At 48.3% G+C, this 15,285-nt stretch overlaps 1 protein-coding gene across 1 annotated transcript in view; it reads right to left on the bottom strand.

Annotated features, from left to right (window-relative positions):
- The window catches only part of syne1b (spectrin repeat containing, nuclear envelope 1b), a 386,581-nt gene that overhangs the window by 234,092 nt on the left and 137,204 nt on the right, over positions 1 to 15,285 (bottom strand). The window contains 5 exon segments of the mRNA XM_055638842.1: positions 1,215 to 1,351; positions 5,360 to 5,716; positions 10,328 to 10,492; positions 11,778 to 12,087; positions 14,151 to 14,323. Coding sequence (XP_055494817.1) covers positions 1,215 to 1,351; positions 5,360 to 5,716; positions 10,328 to 10,492; positions 11,778 to 12,087; positions 14,151 to 14,323 — 1,142 coding nt within the window.

Raw genomic sequence — 15,285 nt, 5'->3', positions numbered from 1 at the left:
TTTTCAGTCAGGGGAAAGGGAAACAAGAGATTTAGACGGTGATATAGAACAAGTGAATGAAAGATAGGCAAAAAAAGTGATTAAGATAAAGGAAACAAGCCATTGTTAGCTGTGGGGTAGGTGAAAATGAGTTACAGACAATGAGCCTCAACAAGAACTTTGAGGCTAGTACGATGGGTGGGGGAGGGATGGAGAGAGAGGGGACGCAAATTAAATTCTGCGCATTTCTACCTGTGTATCAAAAGGCCAACAATTAATTTCTGATGCTCCTCACCAGGGGGAAACCAGGACGCCCTTGGGCCTGGCACCAGCACGCAGGCCGCTGGTGATGCAGTGACCTTTGCTTCAAGACGCGGAAATGTAGTTTAGTTTAGTTATTGTCACTTGTACCGAGGTACAGGAAAAAGCTCTGTTGCATCTTAACCAGTCAGCAGAAAGACAGTACAGGATTACAATCGAGCCATCCACCGTGTACAGATACATGATAAAGGGAATAACGTTTAATGTAAGAAGTCCAGTAAAGTCCGATTGAAGTTAGTCCGAGGCTCCCTAATGAGGTAGATAGTAGCTCAGGACTGCTCTCGGGTTGTTGATAGAATGGTTCAGTTGCCTGATAACAGCTGGGAAGAAACTGTCCCTGAATCTGGAAGTGTGCTTTTTTCCACTTCTATACCTCTTACCTAATGGGAGAGGGGAGAAGAGGGAGTGACCAGGGTGATACTCGTCCTTGATTATGCTGCTGGCCTTGCCGAGGCAGTGTGAGGTATAAATGGAGTCAATGGAAGGGGGGTTGGTTTGTGTGATGGTCTGGGTTGCGTTCCACAATTCGCTGCATTCTAGTGTGGTCTTGGATGGAGCTGATCCCAAACCAAACTGTGATGCATGCTGATAAAATGCTTTCCACGGCGCATCTGTACAAGTTGGTGGGAGTTGCTGGGGGACATCCTAAGCCTTCTAAGCAATTAGAAGCGTTGGTGTGCCTTCTAGGCCATAGCTTCAATATGGATGGTCCAGGAGAATTTGCCATCACTGAATCCTGGAACTCACTATTCATCCGCACTGCTGGAGAACCTTTCACAAGATGGACTGTTCAGGAGGAGAGTCACCACTGCCTTCCCAAGGTTGGTCAGTCACTCAGTGATCTTGCCTCATTTCGAGCTTGCCTCAATTCGCAAATGAATAAAAAAGGAAATAATGTACCAAATGGTGTTTACCTATTGTACTCTTTGATTAAAGAAGAAACTTTATCTGAATGCGAGCTCAAGTCCTTGGAAAATCTGCAGAGGTCGTTTAGTTGAGTCTTCAGTGATTCACTGGCACTTTCCGCCTCCTTCAGGGCTTCCTCTGTCTCCTGCAGAAAAACGGTGATGCATTATACACTGGCTCACTAAGAGGACACAATGATGTCCATTGTTCATTAAATACAACCATAGAATGCTGGGAGTAATCAAATGGAGCATAACATGTGATGGACAATTTTGTCTATAGAGTTGATATTGTGCCGAGACTCTAATGTGTGCAGTTCAGAGATACAGCGCGGAAACAGGCCCTTCAACCCACCGAGTTCATGCCGACCAGCGATCCCTGCACACCAACACTATCCTACAACACTAGGGACAATTTACAATCTTTATCAAAGCCAATTAACCTACAAACCTGCACATCTTTGGAGTGTGGGAGGAAACCGGAGCACCCGGGGAAACCCCATGCAGGCCACGGGGAGAATATACAACCTCCGCACAGACAGCACCCGTAGTCAGGATCGAACCCGGGTTCTCTGGCGCTGTAAGGCAACAACTCTACCACTGCGCCGCCGTGCCACCCTTGTGAACCATGTGTGAATTTAAGAGAAGGAATAATGCATCTGGGAATGATACTCTGCATGCAAATCCGCGGTTATATTCAGGAATGTTCCATGTTGTAGTAAAACTGCATACAGGGCTACAAGATGTGTAGGAATGAACTGCAGATGCTGGTTTATCCTGAAGATAGACACAAAATGCTGGAGTAACCCAGCGGGACAGGCAAAATCGCTGAAGAAAAAGAAGAAGTGAAGAGAAAAATAACTACCGCTTAGTGGGCAGCATGGTGGAGCATTTGTAAGTTAATTGGCTTGGTATAAATGTAAATTGTCCCTTGTGTGTGTAAGATAGTGCTAACATGTGGGGACTGCTGTTCGGTGCGGACCCAGTGGCCGAAGGGCTCCGTTTTCGTGTTGTATCTCCAAACTGACATAACCTAGGCTTCCCCTGGTAGGGTATTTCAGACACCTTCAATATACAATACAATTCAATTTATTTGTCATTTGAACCTCATTGAGGTTCAAACGAAATGTTGTTTCTGCAGTCATACAAACAAGAAAAAGAACCAAGACACAACACAATTTACACAAACATCCATCACAGCACATCTCGTCCTCGCTGTGATGGAAGGCAAAGTCTTATCCCTCCCCTGCCCTCCCCATTCCCCTCCCGATGTCAGAGTCAAAGCCCCCGGCGGGCGATGGTAAGTGTCCCGCGGCCATTAACGCCGCGCCGGGTGATGCAAGGCCGCGCTCTGGGTCTTGTTGTTGGAGCCCCCGGCATGCGGTAGCAAAGTCCCACAGCCATTCCAAGCCGCGCCGAGCGATGATGTAAGCCCCCGCTCCAGGTACTCTTCAACCCCGCAACTCGGGCGGGTGAAGTTGCCGTTGCGGAAGCTCCGAAAAGCGGTCTCCCAGCAGGGACCCGCGGGCTCCCGGTGTCACCGTCCACCAGACCTGCGGTAAGCCTCCGAATCCCCGGGGTCAGGTCGCAGCCGAGCGCCACCACCGCTCCACCCGCTCCAAACTCGGCCAGCTCCGCGATGGTGAGTAGGTCCGCAGCTGGAGCCCCAGGTCGTTCCAGTTGGAGGCCACTCCACGTTGCAGCCCCAACGACAACGGAGACCCGACAGAGAAAAGGTCGGGTTCTCCGTGCAGGGGAAAGATTTTAAAAGATTCCCCACCCCCCGTCCCGCCACACACATACCCACACGCATACACAAAATAAATAATAAAAACTACATTCAAACGAGACAAAAAAAAAAAAAGACAGTGGGGACTGCAGAGGCCGCTGTGACGTGCATCGCGCCGCCCACCGGAACAAAGCTATGCCCTCCCATCTTTGACATTTCCACCTTGAGAAAAAGAATCTGACTATCTCCCCTATCCACGCCTCTCATTCATTTCCAAATTTCTGTCAGGTTACCCCTCGGTCACGGACACTCCAGAAAGAAACAGATCAAGTTTGTCCAAACTGTTTCGATATTAATAATCTCCAATCCAGGAACCTCTCCTGCACCATCTCCAAAGCCCCCATGTCCTTCTTGCAATGAGGAGTGACATTATGAGCAAGAATGATACTTGCTGCATTGGCCAACTCAACAATATGAACATTTTGGACACCATAAGTGCCCATTTAGTTCAGAGATACTGCGTGGAAACAGGCCTTTCGGCCCATCGGGCCCATGCGGATCCCCGTACACTAACAGTATCCTACACACTAGGGACTATTTACAATCATTGCCGGCCAATTAACCTACAAACCTGTACGTCTTTGGAGTATGGGAAGAAACGGAGCAGTTGGGAAAACCCACGTGGTCCCAGGGAGAACGTACAAACTCTGTACAGGCAGCACCTGTAGTTGGGATTGAACAGAGGTGTGTGGCGCTGTAAGGCAGCAACTCCACCGCTGTGCCACTAGGCTGCCCCGTGCCCATAGCGTCAAATGGCAAACTGGTGAGGCAAGACTGTGTGTGATGCACCTCTGCCCAGTTGAACTCAAAGCTCCAGTTGGTATCATTGTTCAACTGCAGACACTTGGACACACATCCAGTAACTGGAAGAGACCCCACCAATATACCCTGCCAATCATCATACATATGTTATGTAAAGGGATCATCAATTATTGTACTGTACCTTGATTCCATCCTAATGCACAAAGAGGACTGACCTGGCAGACCCATTGCTTCCGCCTGCTTCTCTGCCACTGAACCCATCTCCACGTACCTTGATTCCATCCTAATAGCAAAATCCCACCAATTGCAGCCTGCAGGAACGGCTCTGCCCTTGAGGGCGATGCAGTGCGTGGGGACAATGCTGTCCGTGGGAGGGAGCAATGCTCTGCTTGGGATTGATGTGGGAGTGAAGCTGTGATGAGGAGTGACACACGACTGGAGGAGTGACACTGCACGTGGGAGTGAGTCTGTGCTTGGCACCAAGCCTGCCTGTGGCAACAGCACTGTGCGTGGGAGGGGTACTTTCTGTTGTTGAACTTGTTATTTTTGATCAAACTGGAATTAGGCTTTCTACAACCAGCAGCAGTTAATATTATTAATACTGTTTACAGTTTCAAAGAGTTATATTATGTAATAAGGCAGAATGCAAGGCTCGTCTGGATAAACCTCTCACAGTGGGGTGCAGAATTTAATTATCAGCCAATGAATTAGTCATTACTCTAATAACTCCACAGCACTGAGATACCCAGAAAATATCTGCTTTTAATGCTGGAATTTCTTTAGCTGAGTCCAAACTGCTGAAGTCATTTCACTGTGGTGGTGGGGGGCATAGCAGGAAAGTTGCTGCCTCACAGCGTCAGAGACCCGGGTTTGATCCTGACTACGGGTGCTGTCTGTACGGAGTTTGTACGCTCTCCGCCGTGGCTGCGTGGGTTTCTCCTGGGTGCTCCAGTTTCCTCCCACACTCCGAAGACGTACAGGTTTGTAGGTTAATTTGACTATGGAAATTGTCCCTAGTGTGTAAGATAGTGTTATGCACCTGTCCCACTTAGGAAACCTGAACGGAAACCTGAACGGAAACCTTTGGAGACTTTGCGCCCCACCCAAGGTTTCTGTGCGGTTCCCGGAGGTCTCCCTACCTGCTTCCACTACCTGCAACCTCCGGCAACCACCTGCAACCTCCGGGAACCACACAGAAACCTTGGGTTGGGGCGCAAAGTCTCCAGAGGTTTCCGTTCAGGTTTCCTAAGTGGGACAGGGGCATTAGTGTACGGGGATAGCTGGTCGGTGCGGACTCAATGAGCCGAAAGGCCTGTTTCAACGCTGTATCTCTAAACTAAAAGACTGAACTACTCTAGCATATAAATACATTGATGTACATGATGCACCACTATATGCTGATCGGCAGATTATCAGCACTAATCATGTATTGTCCTTCAACTGACTGGTTAGCACGCAACTGTACTTTGGTACACATGATGATTAAACTGAACTGCTCAGAAAGAATGTTTTTATCCTTGGCAGCACCAAGCTAAGACAGCCTCTGCTAATTTGTTTTCCAGAGTCGTTTCCCTGACACAAAATCCATGGAACGCTTACAAACCTTTGCCTTCTGCCAACATTCCACGACTTCTTCATCGGTGGTTTTGTCCTGCAGTTGGGACAGGCTGTGGGAACAGGCCCCGAGGCTGGCGCTGAAGTCCTGCAGGTCTCTGTTAAGCTGGGCGACCTGAGCCTCAAACTCCTGCTCGGAGCTGGTGGTCTGGCTCAGCATGGTCTCCAGGCAGCTCTGCGCCTGCACCGTGCTCTCTTCCCACTGCCGCCACTCAGCCCGCAGTGCCTCCAGCTCCCTGCGGATGGCCTCGCGCCCACCAGCTCCCGTCTGCCGAACAACCTCTTCAGCCAGGGACTCGGCTCTGCTTAAACGCTCCCCGCCATTGCGTCTGGAAACGATCAGCTCCTGGCGATGGAAAATATTTACAGTCACCGGCACTGTCATAACTGTTTATGCAAGTCCTCATGGAGCTGCTTGAGAAGTTCATAGTTGAGTAAAAGCGACGCAACGTCCTGCACAAAACATTAACCCTGCCATGCCTGGATCTGCTGAATATCACAGACCTGACTTTAACACCCTTCATCCCACAACCCGCATTTGTCTTTACAAACTAAAAGAGGGTGTCATCTCTGGTCAAGACAGATCAGATGTGCTCCCATTATAGGAAATTCCAAGGCAGTTATGGTTGAGGAATTATCATTGATCAATTATAAAAGGATCAAGAGAGCCAATGTTAAAATCTCGATCGCTGAACAGTGAACGATGCTTAAGCTGGGAAAGTTCCTGCCACCTCTGCATAAATGCTGGAGACAAAACAAAAATCCAGAACTTGAAACATATTTTCAGCCTGAATGAATACTTTGAAGTCGTTACAAAGAGCTGGGGAAGGGTAATATCACAAATGCATTCAATTTGTATGTCAAAAGGCAGCCAGTGAGGAATCACATTGTATACTCATGGTTATGGACAGAGTGAGTGTGATCAGACAGCAGTAACAGATCGCCACCCGGCTGACCGAATAGTGAAAGGACTGGATAGAGTGGATGTGGAGAGGAAGTTTCCATTAGTGGCAAAGTCCAAAACGAGAGGCCATAGCCTCAGAATAAAAGGACGTTCCTTTAGGAAAGAGATGAAGAGGAATTTCTTAAGTCAGAGGGTGGTGAATCTATAGGAATTCATTGCCACAGAACGGTGTGGTGAGCAGGTCAAAGGATATTTTTAAGACAGAGATAGATGGATTCTTGATCAGTACAGGTGTCAGGCCTTATGGGGAGAAGGCAGGCGAATGGGGTTGACAGGGAGAGATTGAGCAACCATGATTGAATGGCAGAGGTGACTTGATGGGCCAAATTGCCTAATTCTGCTCCTATCTCTTATGAATTAATGAATTAACCAAATACATAAATACATGGAGGATAGGTGTAGGAGCAGGCCATTCGAGCCAGCACCGCCATTCAATGTGATCATGGCTGATCATCCACAATCAGTACCCCATTCCTGCTTTCTTCCCATATCCCTTGATTCTGCTAGCCCTAAGAGCTCCATCTAACTCTCTTTTGAATGATAGAAGATGGGTTAAGAGCATCTATTTAGACTGGGCAAAGGACACGCTTAGGTTTAGGTTTTACTGTCACATGTACCAAAGGTACAGTGAAGACATTTGATAGACACAAAACACTGGAGAAATTCAGCGGGTCAGGCAGCATCTCTGGGGAAAAGAAATAGGTGACATTTTGGGTCGGGACCCTTCATTGGACCCGAAACGTCACCTATTGCTTTTCTCCAGAGATGCTGCCTGCCCCGCTGAGTTACTCCAGTATTTTGTGTCTATCTTCCGCGTTAACCAGCATCTGCAGTTCCTTCCTGCAAAGTGCTGCATGCTAGCCAAACAGATCAGTTGTAGTATGCATAAATACAATCACTACCTCTAATCGGACTTTACTGGACTTTATCTAGCACTAGGCGATGTCCCCTGTATCTTGTAAATGTACATTGATGACGCTTGACTTTAATCATGTACCGTCTTTTTCCTGACTGGAGATAGCACGCACCAATAAAGCTTTTCACTGTACCTCGATACACATAACAATAATGATACACTAAACTAAACAAGCTAAACTCAAATACAATAGACAGAGCAAAGGTACAGAGTGCTGAATATGGTTCTCAGAATTGTGGGTGGTATCGGGTCCGTAGACAAAGTCCGATATCCACAATGGGTGGAGGTGAATCAGATGGGATCCCAGCTCATGGCAGGACCGTTCAGAAGCCTTGGAACACAGGAGGAGCTGTTCCTGTGTATTAAAGTCAGAAATCTTTTTTTCCAGGATGAATCTGTCAAAGACTGGAGGGCATAGCCGCAAAGTGAGAAGGGGGCAGTTTAAAAGAGATGTGAAGGGGACATTTTTAAAATATAGATTGGAGGATAGCTGGAACACGCTGCCATGTGTGGTGGGAAGCAGAAACAAAAGTGGCATTTAGGAGGTGTTTCGATAGACACGTGAATGAATATGCAGGGAGGGAGTGGAAGGATAGGGATCATGTGCAGGCAGACGGGATTAGATTAATTTGGCAACATGCTCAGCACAGCAAATGTGGGCAAAAAGGGCCTGTTGCTGTGCTGTGCTGTTCTACGCTCTATTCCCCTTTTGTACCAAGACTGGTAAACCAGCATCTTAAACAAAGGTCAGAGCAAGCTGGTGCAGGCCAGGTTGAGTGTGCTGGAAAGAAAGCAATCGGCACAAACAGGCTAAACCGACCACGTTAGCAATATTGCTGGGGTGCTGGTAAGAAATGTAACTTTGGCTACTTTAACTCTCCTTCCCATTCCCACACTGACCTTTCGTTGTCAGAGTGAGGCCCAGAGCAAATTGGAGGAACAGTAACTCATATTTCGCTTGGGTAGCTCACACCCCAGCGGTATGAACATTGACTTCTCTAACTTCAAGTAGCCCCTTGCTTTCCCTCTCTCTCCATCCCCTCCCCTTTCCCAGTTCTCCCACCAGTCCTACTGTCTCCGCCTACATCTTATCTCTGTAACGCCCACTCCCCTGACATCAGTCTGAAGAAGGGTCATGACCCGAAACGTCACCCATTCCATCTCTTCAGAGATGCTGCCTGTCCCGCTGAGTTACTCCAGCATTTTGTGTCTACTTTCGATTTAAACCACCATCTGCAGTTCTTTCCTACACAAGAAATGTAACTTGCTTTTTCCCTGGCCTTAACTCACCTGATCTCCCCACTGACATGCAACCCTCTGTTGCTGATGAGCAACGTCTAACATCCCAGTGGTTTCAGTTCTACACAACTTGTCCCAAACATGCATCCCAGACCTCAACCCTCTCCTTCAAAGAAAACCCACGTCACGTCATGTAAACAAGGGTTAAAATGCAAAGGCTGAAAATGCACAGCAGGTGGGCTGTAAAGAGGCTGGCTGAAAGGTTGTGGACAGTCGGAGGAAGGTTTCCCTTAACACTCTCAAGATGTCTTGCAGTGCTTTGCAGTCAGTTGGGTGCTTCTGAAGTGCTGTCAATGTGCATGCAAAAAGTGCAACAGCCAGTCTGTGCAGCACAGCGGGCTCCGACTGACGATAGTGTGGTTAAGAAACGACAATCAGTTTATATATGTTACATAGAAACATAGAAATTAGGTGCAGGAGTATGCCATTGGGCCCTTCGAGCCTGCACCGCCATTCAATATGATCATGGCTGATCATCCAACTCAGTATCCCGTACCTGCCTTCTCTCCAACCCCCTGATCCCCTTAGCCACAAGGGCCACATCTAACTCCCTCTTAAATATAGCCAATGAACTGGCCTCAACTACCCTCTGTGGCAGAGAGTTCCAGAGATTCACCACTCTCTGTGTGAAAAAAGTTCTTCTCATCTCGGTTTTAAAGGATTTCCCCTTTATCCTTAAGCTGTGACCCCTTGTCCTGGACTTCCCTAACATCGGGAACAATCTTCCTGCATCTAGCCTGTCCAACCCCTTAAGAATTTTGTAAGTTTCTATAACTCTGTTCAATGGAGGATTGAAATTTAAACATGCCAGGACACTAGAAAGGGTAACCCTGTACTGTTGCAATATAATGCCAGCGTTCCTTCCATCTCCAATTAACAAGGCGTCAGTGGTTATGGGGAGAAGGCAGGGGAATGGGGTTGAGAGGGAAAAATAAATTAGCCATAATTGAAAGGCAGATTCGACTTGATGGACCAAATGTCCTAATTTTGCTCCTTTGTTTTATGAACTTAAGATGGCATCAAGGGTTAAGGGTAGAAGCAGGAGAATGGGATTGAGAGGGGAAAATGGATCAGCCATGATTGAATGGTGGCGCAGACTCAATGGGCCAAATGGCCTGGTTCTGCTCCTATGTCTAATGATCTTATGGTCCAAGGCTTGGTTTAATGTTTCAACACTGCTGTTGCAGTACAACCAAGTACAGGTCCAGCACTGATTTTCTGGCAACAGTTGATCCAGCACCTCCGTTAATCCAGACAAAATTACGATAGGGCACTTGAAATCTCCCCGGAAGTACCCCCGAAAATGTGATGCCTAGGCCGGGTGAGGCAGCTGATCTTGACCTCATCGGGATTTCCGCAGCCGATCGGCGGGTCGAATTTGCTGCGTGCGGCCGGGGCTCTGGAACTCCAGCCCGGCCAGAGCCGGCAGATCCGTTCCCACAGCTGACTTCTGAAGCCGACTTTGCGGGGCCGGAATCTCGGCCTCTGGCACCGAGCCCATCCGGTGCCGCTGGGATTCCTCTCAGAGGCCGTGATCTCTGTCATTCCAGCAAAACGGATAATCCCGAAAGGTTTGGACCCAAGGATGCAGGAAAATCATTGTTGTACCTGTACCGACCTAGATCTAGATGATATGACTGATCTCTGGAGTGGTTTGGATTCCAGGTCTCCCTGACTCAGAGCAGTACTCCTGTGCCTAGTCAGCATTATACAGCTTTCCTCTTCTACCGGTTCCTGCGGTGCATTTTTCTCAGCCCAGTTACAAACAGTTCCCCCACCATGACTTTCTCCAGTTTCCGCTGCAGGGTGGAAGAGTCCCCCGAGATATCCGACCAGCGGTGAAGTTCTTCCTTCGCCGAGTTCAGCCAGTTGGACAGTTCCTGGACCGCGCTCTGATAGCTCTGATGGTCCTGCACCACCTCCTCCAGCTTCTTGACTTTGCCCTGGAATCAAAAAGCAAATGAGCTGGAGACATCGCCGATTTGTAGACTGAAATCACCACTAATGGAAGGTCTAGTCTATCCACCAAATCAGTTCCACTTTCCCTCCCCTCCCCTCCACCTGCTCTTGGATCCATACGATCACTTGAACGTCACCATTTTCCATGTGCAACCCTTAAGGGTCAAAGAAGTTACTTTACCCGAGAAGGTAAAAGCTATACACTATACGGGGTGGCACGGTGGCGCAGCGGTAGAGTTCTTGCCTTACAGCACCAGAGACCTAGGTTCGATCCTGACTACAGATGCTGCCTGTTTGGAGTTTGTACGTTCTCCATGTAACCTACGTGGGTTTTCCCTGGGATCTCTGGTTTTCTCCCACACTCCAAAGGTTTGTAGGTTCATTGGCTTGGTAAAATTGTAAATTGTCCCTGGTGTGTGCAGGATAGTGTAAGTGTGCAGGGATCACTGGTCGGTGCGGACTCGGTGGGCCGAAGCAAGAGCGGAACTCGCTATCAAAACATGGAGGGGACGGGGGACACAATTTCTTGGCGGCCACATGCGCATGCGCACTCACACACACGCGCGAGGCTTCGGAGGCTCAATCCAGCGCTAAAAACGGAGATTTTAAAATCGGGATGACAAAAACTTGGATGTCCTCCACCTCTCAAAACATGGGGGGGGACGTGTCCCCTCTGGCCCCCATGGGTTTTCCGCCCCTGGGCCGAAGGGCCTGTTTCCACACTAATCTAAACCAAATTTCAATGTCTTTTCACAGATTGGTTAGCATGCAACGAAAAGCTTTTCACTGTACCTCGGTACACGTGACAATAAACTAAACTAATCTTCACTGTAACTCTACGACCTTGATCAAAGCACCTTTTCAACATACGGCTTCTCAAACTAATTTGCAGCACCATCGCTGGTTCACTAAAGTAGTGGAATCTATAGCAATGACTCGGTTTCTTGGGTTCGTGCTTTATCCCTTCTGCCTTTTGATAGATCAGGAAATACGGCATGGACCAGTTGAAAGATGTTAATTCCCTATGTCATGTTTTGCTTAAGAGTTAACCGACATTCACGGGAGAGTTCTTTTTGTATGAGAGTATGTTTGATGAACAATCTGCCTTCTGTTGGGAAAGTATGTTGCTCGGCCAAAAACAGAGGGAGCCCTGATGTTAATAGCAACAGTTTGTGCCACAGTTCTCGCTTCCAACTGCCTCACTTAGCCTGCCAGAGTTATTTGTGTTGAACTCAAGGGAATTGGACTTGAACGGGGAAGGCCGGTTACCTTGGCAACCACGACAATATCAGCAAACTGGGTCCTGATCTCCAGCAGGGCGTCTTCTGTGAACGCCGGATCGCCAGTTTTCTCCAGCAGCTCCTGTGCTTTCTCCACCAAGCGGCTTAGGACAGCCGAGTGCTTCTCGATGTCGGCCACCACACTCTGGTGTCTCTCCAGCTGCAGCAGCTTGTCCTTCAGGTCATTCTGCTGCTCCAGGCCTCGGCTCATCTCCTGCTCCACGCTCTCCATCCACTCCTGCAGCTGGCCTTTACTCTCCACAAAGCTGCTCCACTGTGTCACCGCCCACTCCAGCCGGCTGAAAGGCAGAAGAGAAGCACATGGTCGAAACAAGGAACTGCAGACGCTGGTTTACACCAAAGATAGACACGATGTGCTGGAGTAACTCAGCGGGTCAGGCAGCATCTCTGGAGAGCATGGATAGGCGATGTTTCGGGTCGGGACCCTTCTTTAGTCTGCAGAAGGGTATCGACCAGAAACGTCACCCATCCTTTTTTTCCAGAGAGAAATACAATGACTGGTTGCAGAACAGGCACAGAGTGCAGTGATACACAGTGCAAGTTTCTGCCAGTCGCATTTCCATGCTGACAAGGACCCTTCAATAGCTGAGACAGATCTTTTTTAACACAAGAATGTTAATAAATGCTTCAAGAAGTAAAGACTTTTGGCACATGTGCCTTCATCAGTCAGAGTATTGAACATTGAATTTTCCCAATTTTGTTAGTCCTTGCTGTCTCCTCCCCTTCCTCAGCCCTCCTGCTGTCTCCTCCCACCCCCCAGCCTTCGGGCTCCTCCTCCTTTTGCCTTTCTTCTCACCGCCCCCGCACCCTGATCAGTCTGAAGAAGGGTTTTGGCCCGAAACGTTGCCTTTTTTCTTCGCTCCATAGATGCTGCTGCACCCGCTGAGTTTCTCCAGCTTTTTTGTGTACCTATTGCGTATAGAAGTTGTGAGGTCATGTTTCAGTTCTCTAAGATGTCGGTGAGGCCACATTTTGGGTATTGTGTACTGATGGGGCACCGTGTTATGGGAAAGATGTTGTCAAGCTGGAAAGGGTGCCGAGAAGATCTACGAGGATGATGCCAGGACTCGAGAGCCTGAGCTGTAGGGAGAGGTTGAGCAAGCTGGGACTTATTCGTCTAAGTCCAGTCCAGTGTCCTAGTGTGCTCCGATAAAGTAGGATGGCAATAAATACAACAGCACCCCTTGGTGCTGCACCCACCCTCAAGACAAATAAACAGCAGAAGCTCATGTGTTATCATTGTCTAGGGACGGCAGGGTATCATTTGGTCCCATTAACATTGTTTGCGAGAAGAGAAGAGAAGATAGGTGGCAAGATTTAGGAATGGAATTCCAGGGTTTGGACACTCGTCAGTTAATGGACATTGGCAAAGTACCAGAGGCCAGACCTGGAGGAGCACATATATCCCAAGGTATGTGGCTTGGAAGTACATAAGTTGATAGGTTCAAGGAGCAGAATTAAGCCATTTGGCCCATCAAGTAGAGTTGCTGCCCCACACACCAGAGACCTGGATTCAATCTTGACTACGGGTGCTGTCTGTACAAAGTTTGTACATTCCCCCTGTGACCGCATGGGTTTTCCCCAGGTATTCCAGTTTCCTCCCACACTCCATAGACGTACAGGTTTGAAGGTTAATTGGCTTCTGTCAAAATGTTAAATTGTCCCCAGTGTGTAGGATAGTGCTAGTGTACGTGGTGATTGCTGGTCGGCGCGGACTCAATGGGCCGAAGGGTCTGTTTCCATGTCTGTATCTCTAAATCTGTATCAGCCATGATCACAATGAATGACAGTGCTGGCTCGAAGGGCTGAATGGCCTCCTCCTGCACCCTATTTTCTATGTTTCTAAAGAGTAAATTTAACACAAAGTTAACCAATGTTACAGTTTTTTGTGTCAGTTGCTTCAAAGATGGTATGAGATTTAATGTTTCATTTGGGAGATACAGTGTGGAGACTTGGCCCTCCAGGTCAATCTCGGGACAATTTACAGCATGGAAACAAGTCCTTCGGCCCACCGAGTCTGCGCCGAGCATTCGATCACCCGAGCACTCGGGACAATTTACAGCGCGGAAACAGGCGCTTTGGCCCACCAAGTCTGCACCAACCATCAATCACCCATACACTAGTTCTATCCTACACACCAGGGAACATTTACTGAACCAACAAACCTGTATGTCTATGGAGTGTGGGAGGATACCGGAGCACCCGGAGAAAGCCCACGTGGTCACAGGGAGAATGTGCAAACTCTGTGCAAACAGCACCCCCAGTCTGGATCAAACCCGGGTCTCTAGCCCTGTACGATGTTAGAAGGTGTGAGCTCAGGTAGGTGAGACTCGGACTGTACCTGTGGCAGCTGACGGAGTTACTGACCACCTCGGCCCACGTCTCCTTGACCGCCTGAAGCTGCCCGTGGATGGCCTTCCGCCCCTCGTGGTTACTGCTCTTCAGGGACTGTTCTCCTTTGCCGATGGTCATGTTCAGCTTCACGTCCCCTTCCCCCTTCATCAGCAGGATCTCCTGGACAAACACAACGCAAGCGAGTTACAACTACGTGCCTCAGGTGTGGTGGAACCCTGCCCTCGTTCTAACTGCTGGGTGCTGGACCCACTGGCTGCACCAAGAGGATGTGCAATATCATTTCCAGCTGAAGAAGTCTCAGACGTGTCTGAAGAAGGGTCTCGACCCAAATCTTCACCTATTCCTTTTCTCCAGAGATGCTGCCTGACCTGCTGAGTTACTCCAGCTTTTTGGGTCTCTCCCACCAGCGATGTTGGGGAACGACAATATACTTCCTACAACTAAAGCACTCGCTTTCCAGATATTTCTTGCAAACATCAGGTGACTGGAACTTTATTTTCGGAGTGTTATGCAATTGATCAATGATAGAATTCAATGCCACCCCCCACTCTATTTTCAAAATGTATTTTTGCACATCTGGATGTTGCAGGAGCGAACCATCACATGATGTTTGCCACAGATTCAATAGTGCCATTTAAATATGATAGTGGTATTGGATATGATAGTGGCCATAAGGTCATAAGTGATAGAAGTAGAATAAGGCCATTGGGTCCATCAAGTCTACTCCGCCATTCAATCATGGCTGATCTTTTTAGCTATTTAGATACAATAGAAGTATTTAAGTGACTTTTGAAAAGACACATGGATATGTCGGGAATGGAGGGATATGGATTATGTGCAGGCTTCAGTATAGGGTGATTTCACCAAAGGTCAAATGAGCGTAGATCCCCCCTCACGTGACCGAAAATTTTAACTGGAGGACATCTCTCAGTTTGGTACATGTAAGTGAATGGGGAAACACGCACTTTCCCACCCATTAAAAACATGGAAAACGGCCGATTTTTGAGCTGACATTTTCTGTGCTAGTCGGGGTGACCATGAAGCACAGCGACCTAAATTTTCAGGCAAAAAAAAAGATAGAAAGTGAGGTAATTACAAGAGGGAACTGAAGGTAGAAAGCG

The sequence above is a fragment of the Leucoraja erinacea genome, chromosome 8 (assembly GCF_028641065.1).
Source record: "Leucoraja erinacea ecotype New England chromosome 8, Leri_hhj_1, whole genome shotgun sequence".
NCBI classification, from domain to species: domain Eukaryota; kingdom Metazoa; phylum Chordata; class Chondrichthyes; order Rajiformes; family Rajidae; genus Leucoraja; species Leucoraja erinaceus.
This window is presented reverse-complemented; position numbering and strand designations above follow the sequence as displayed.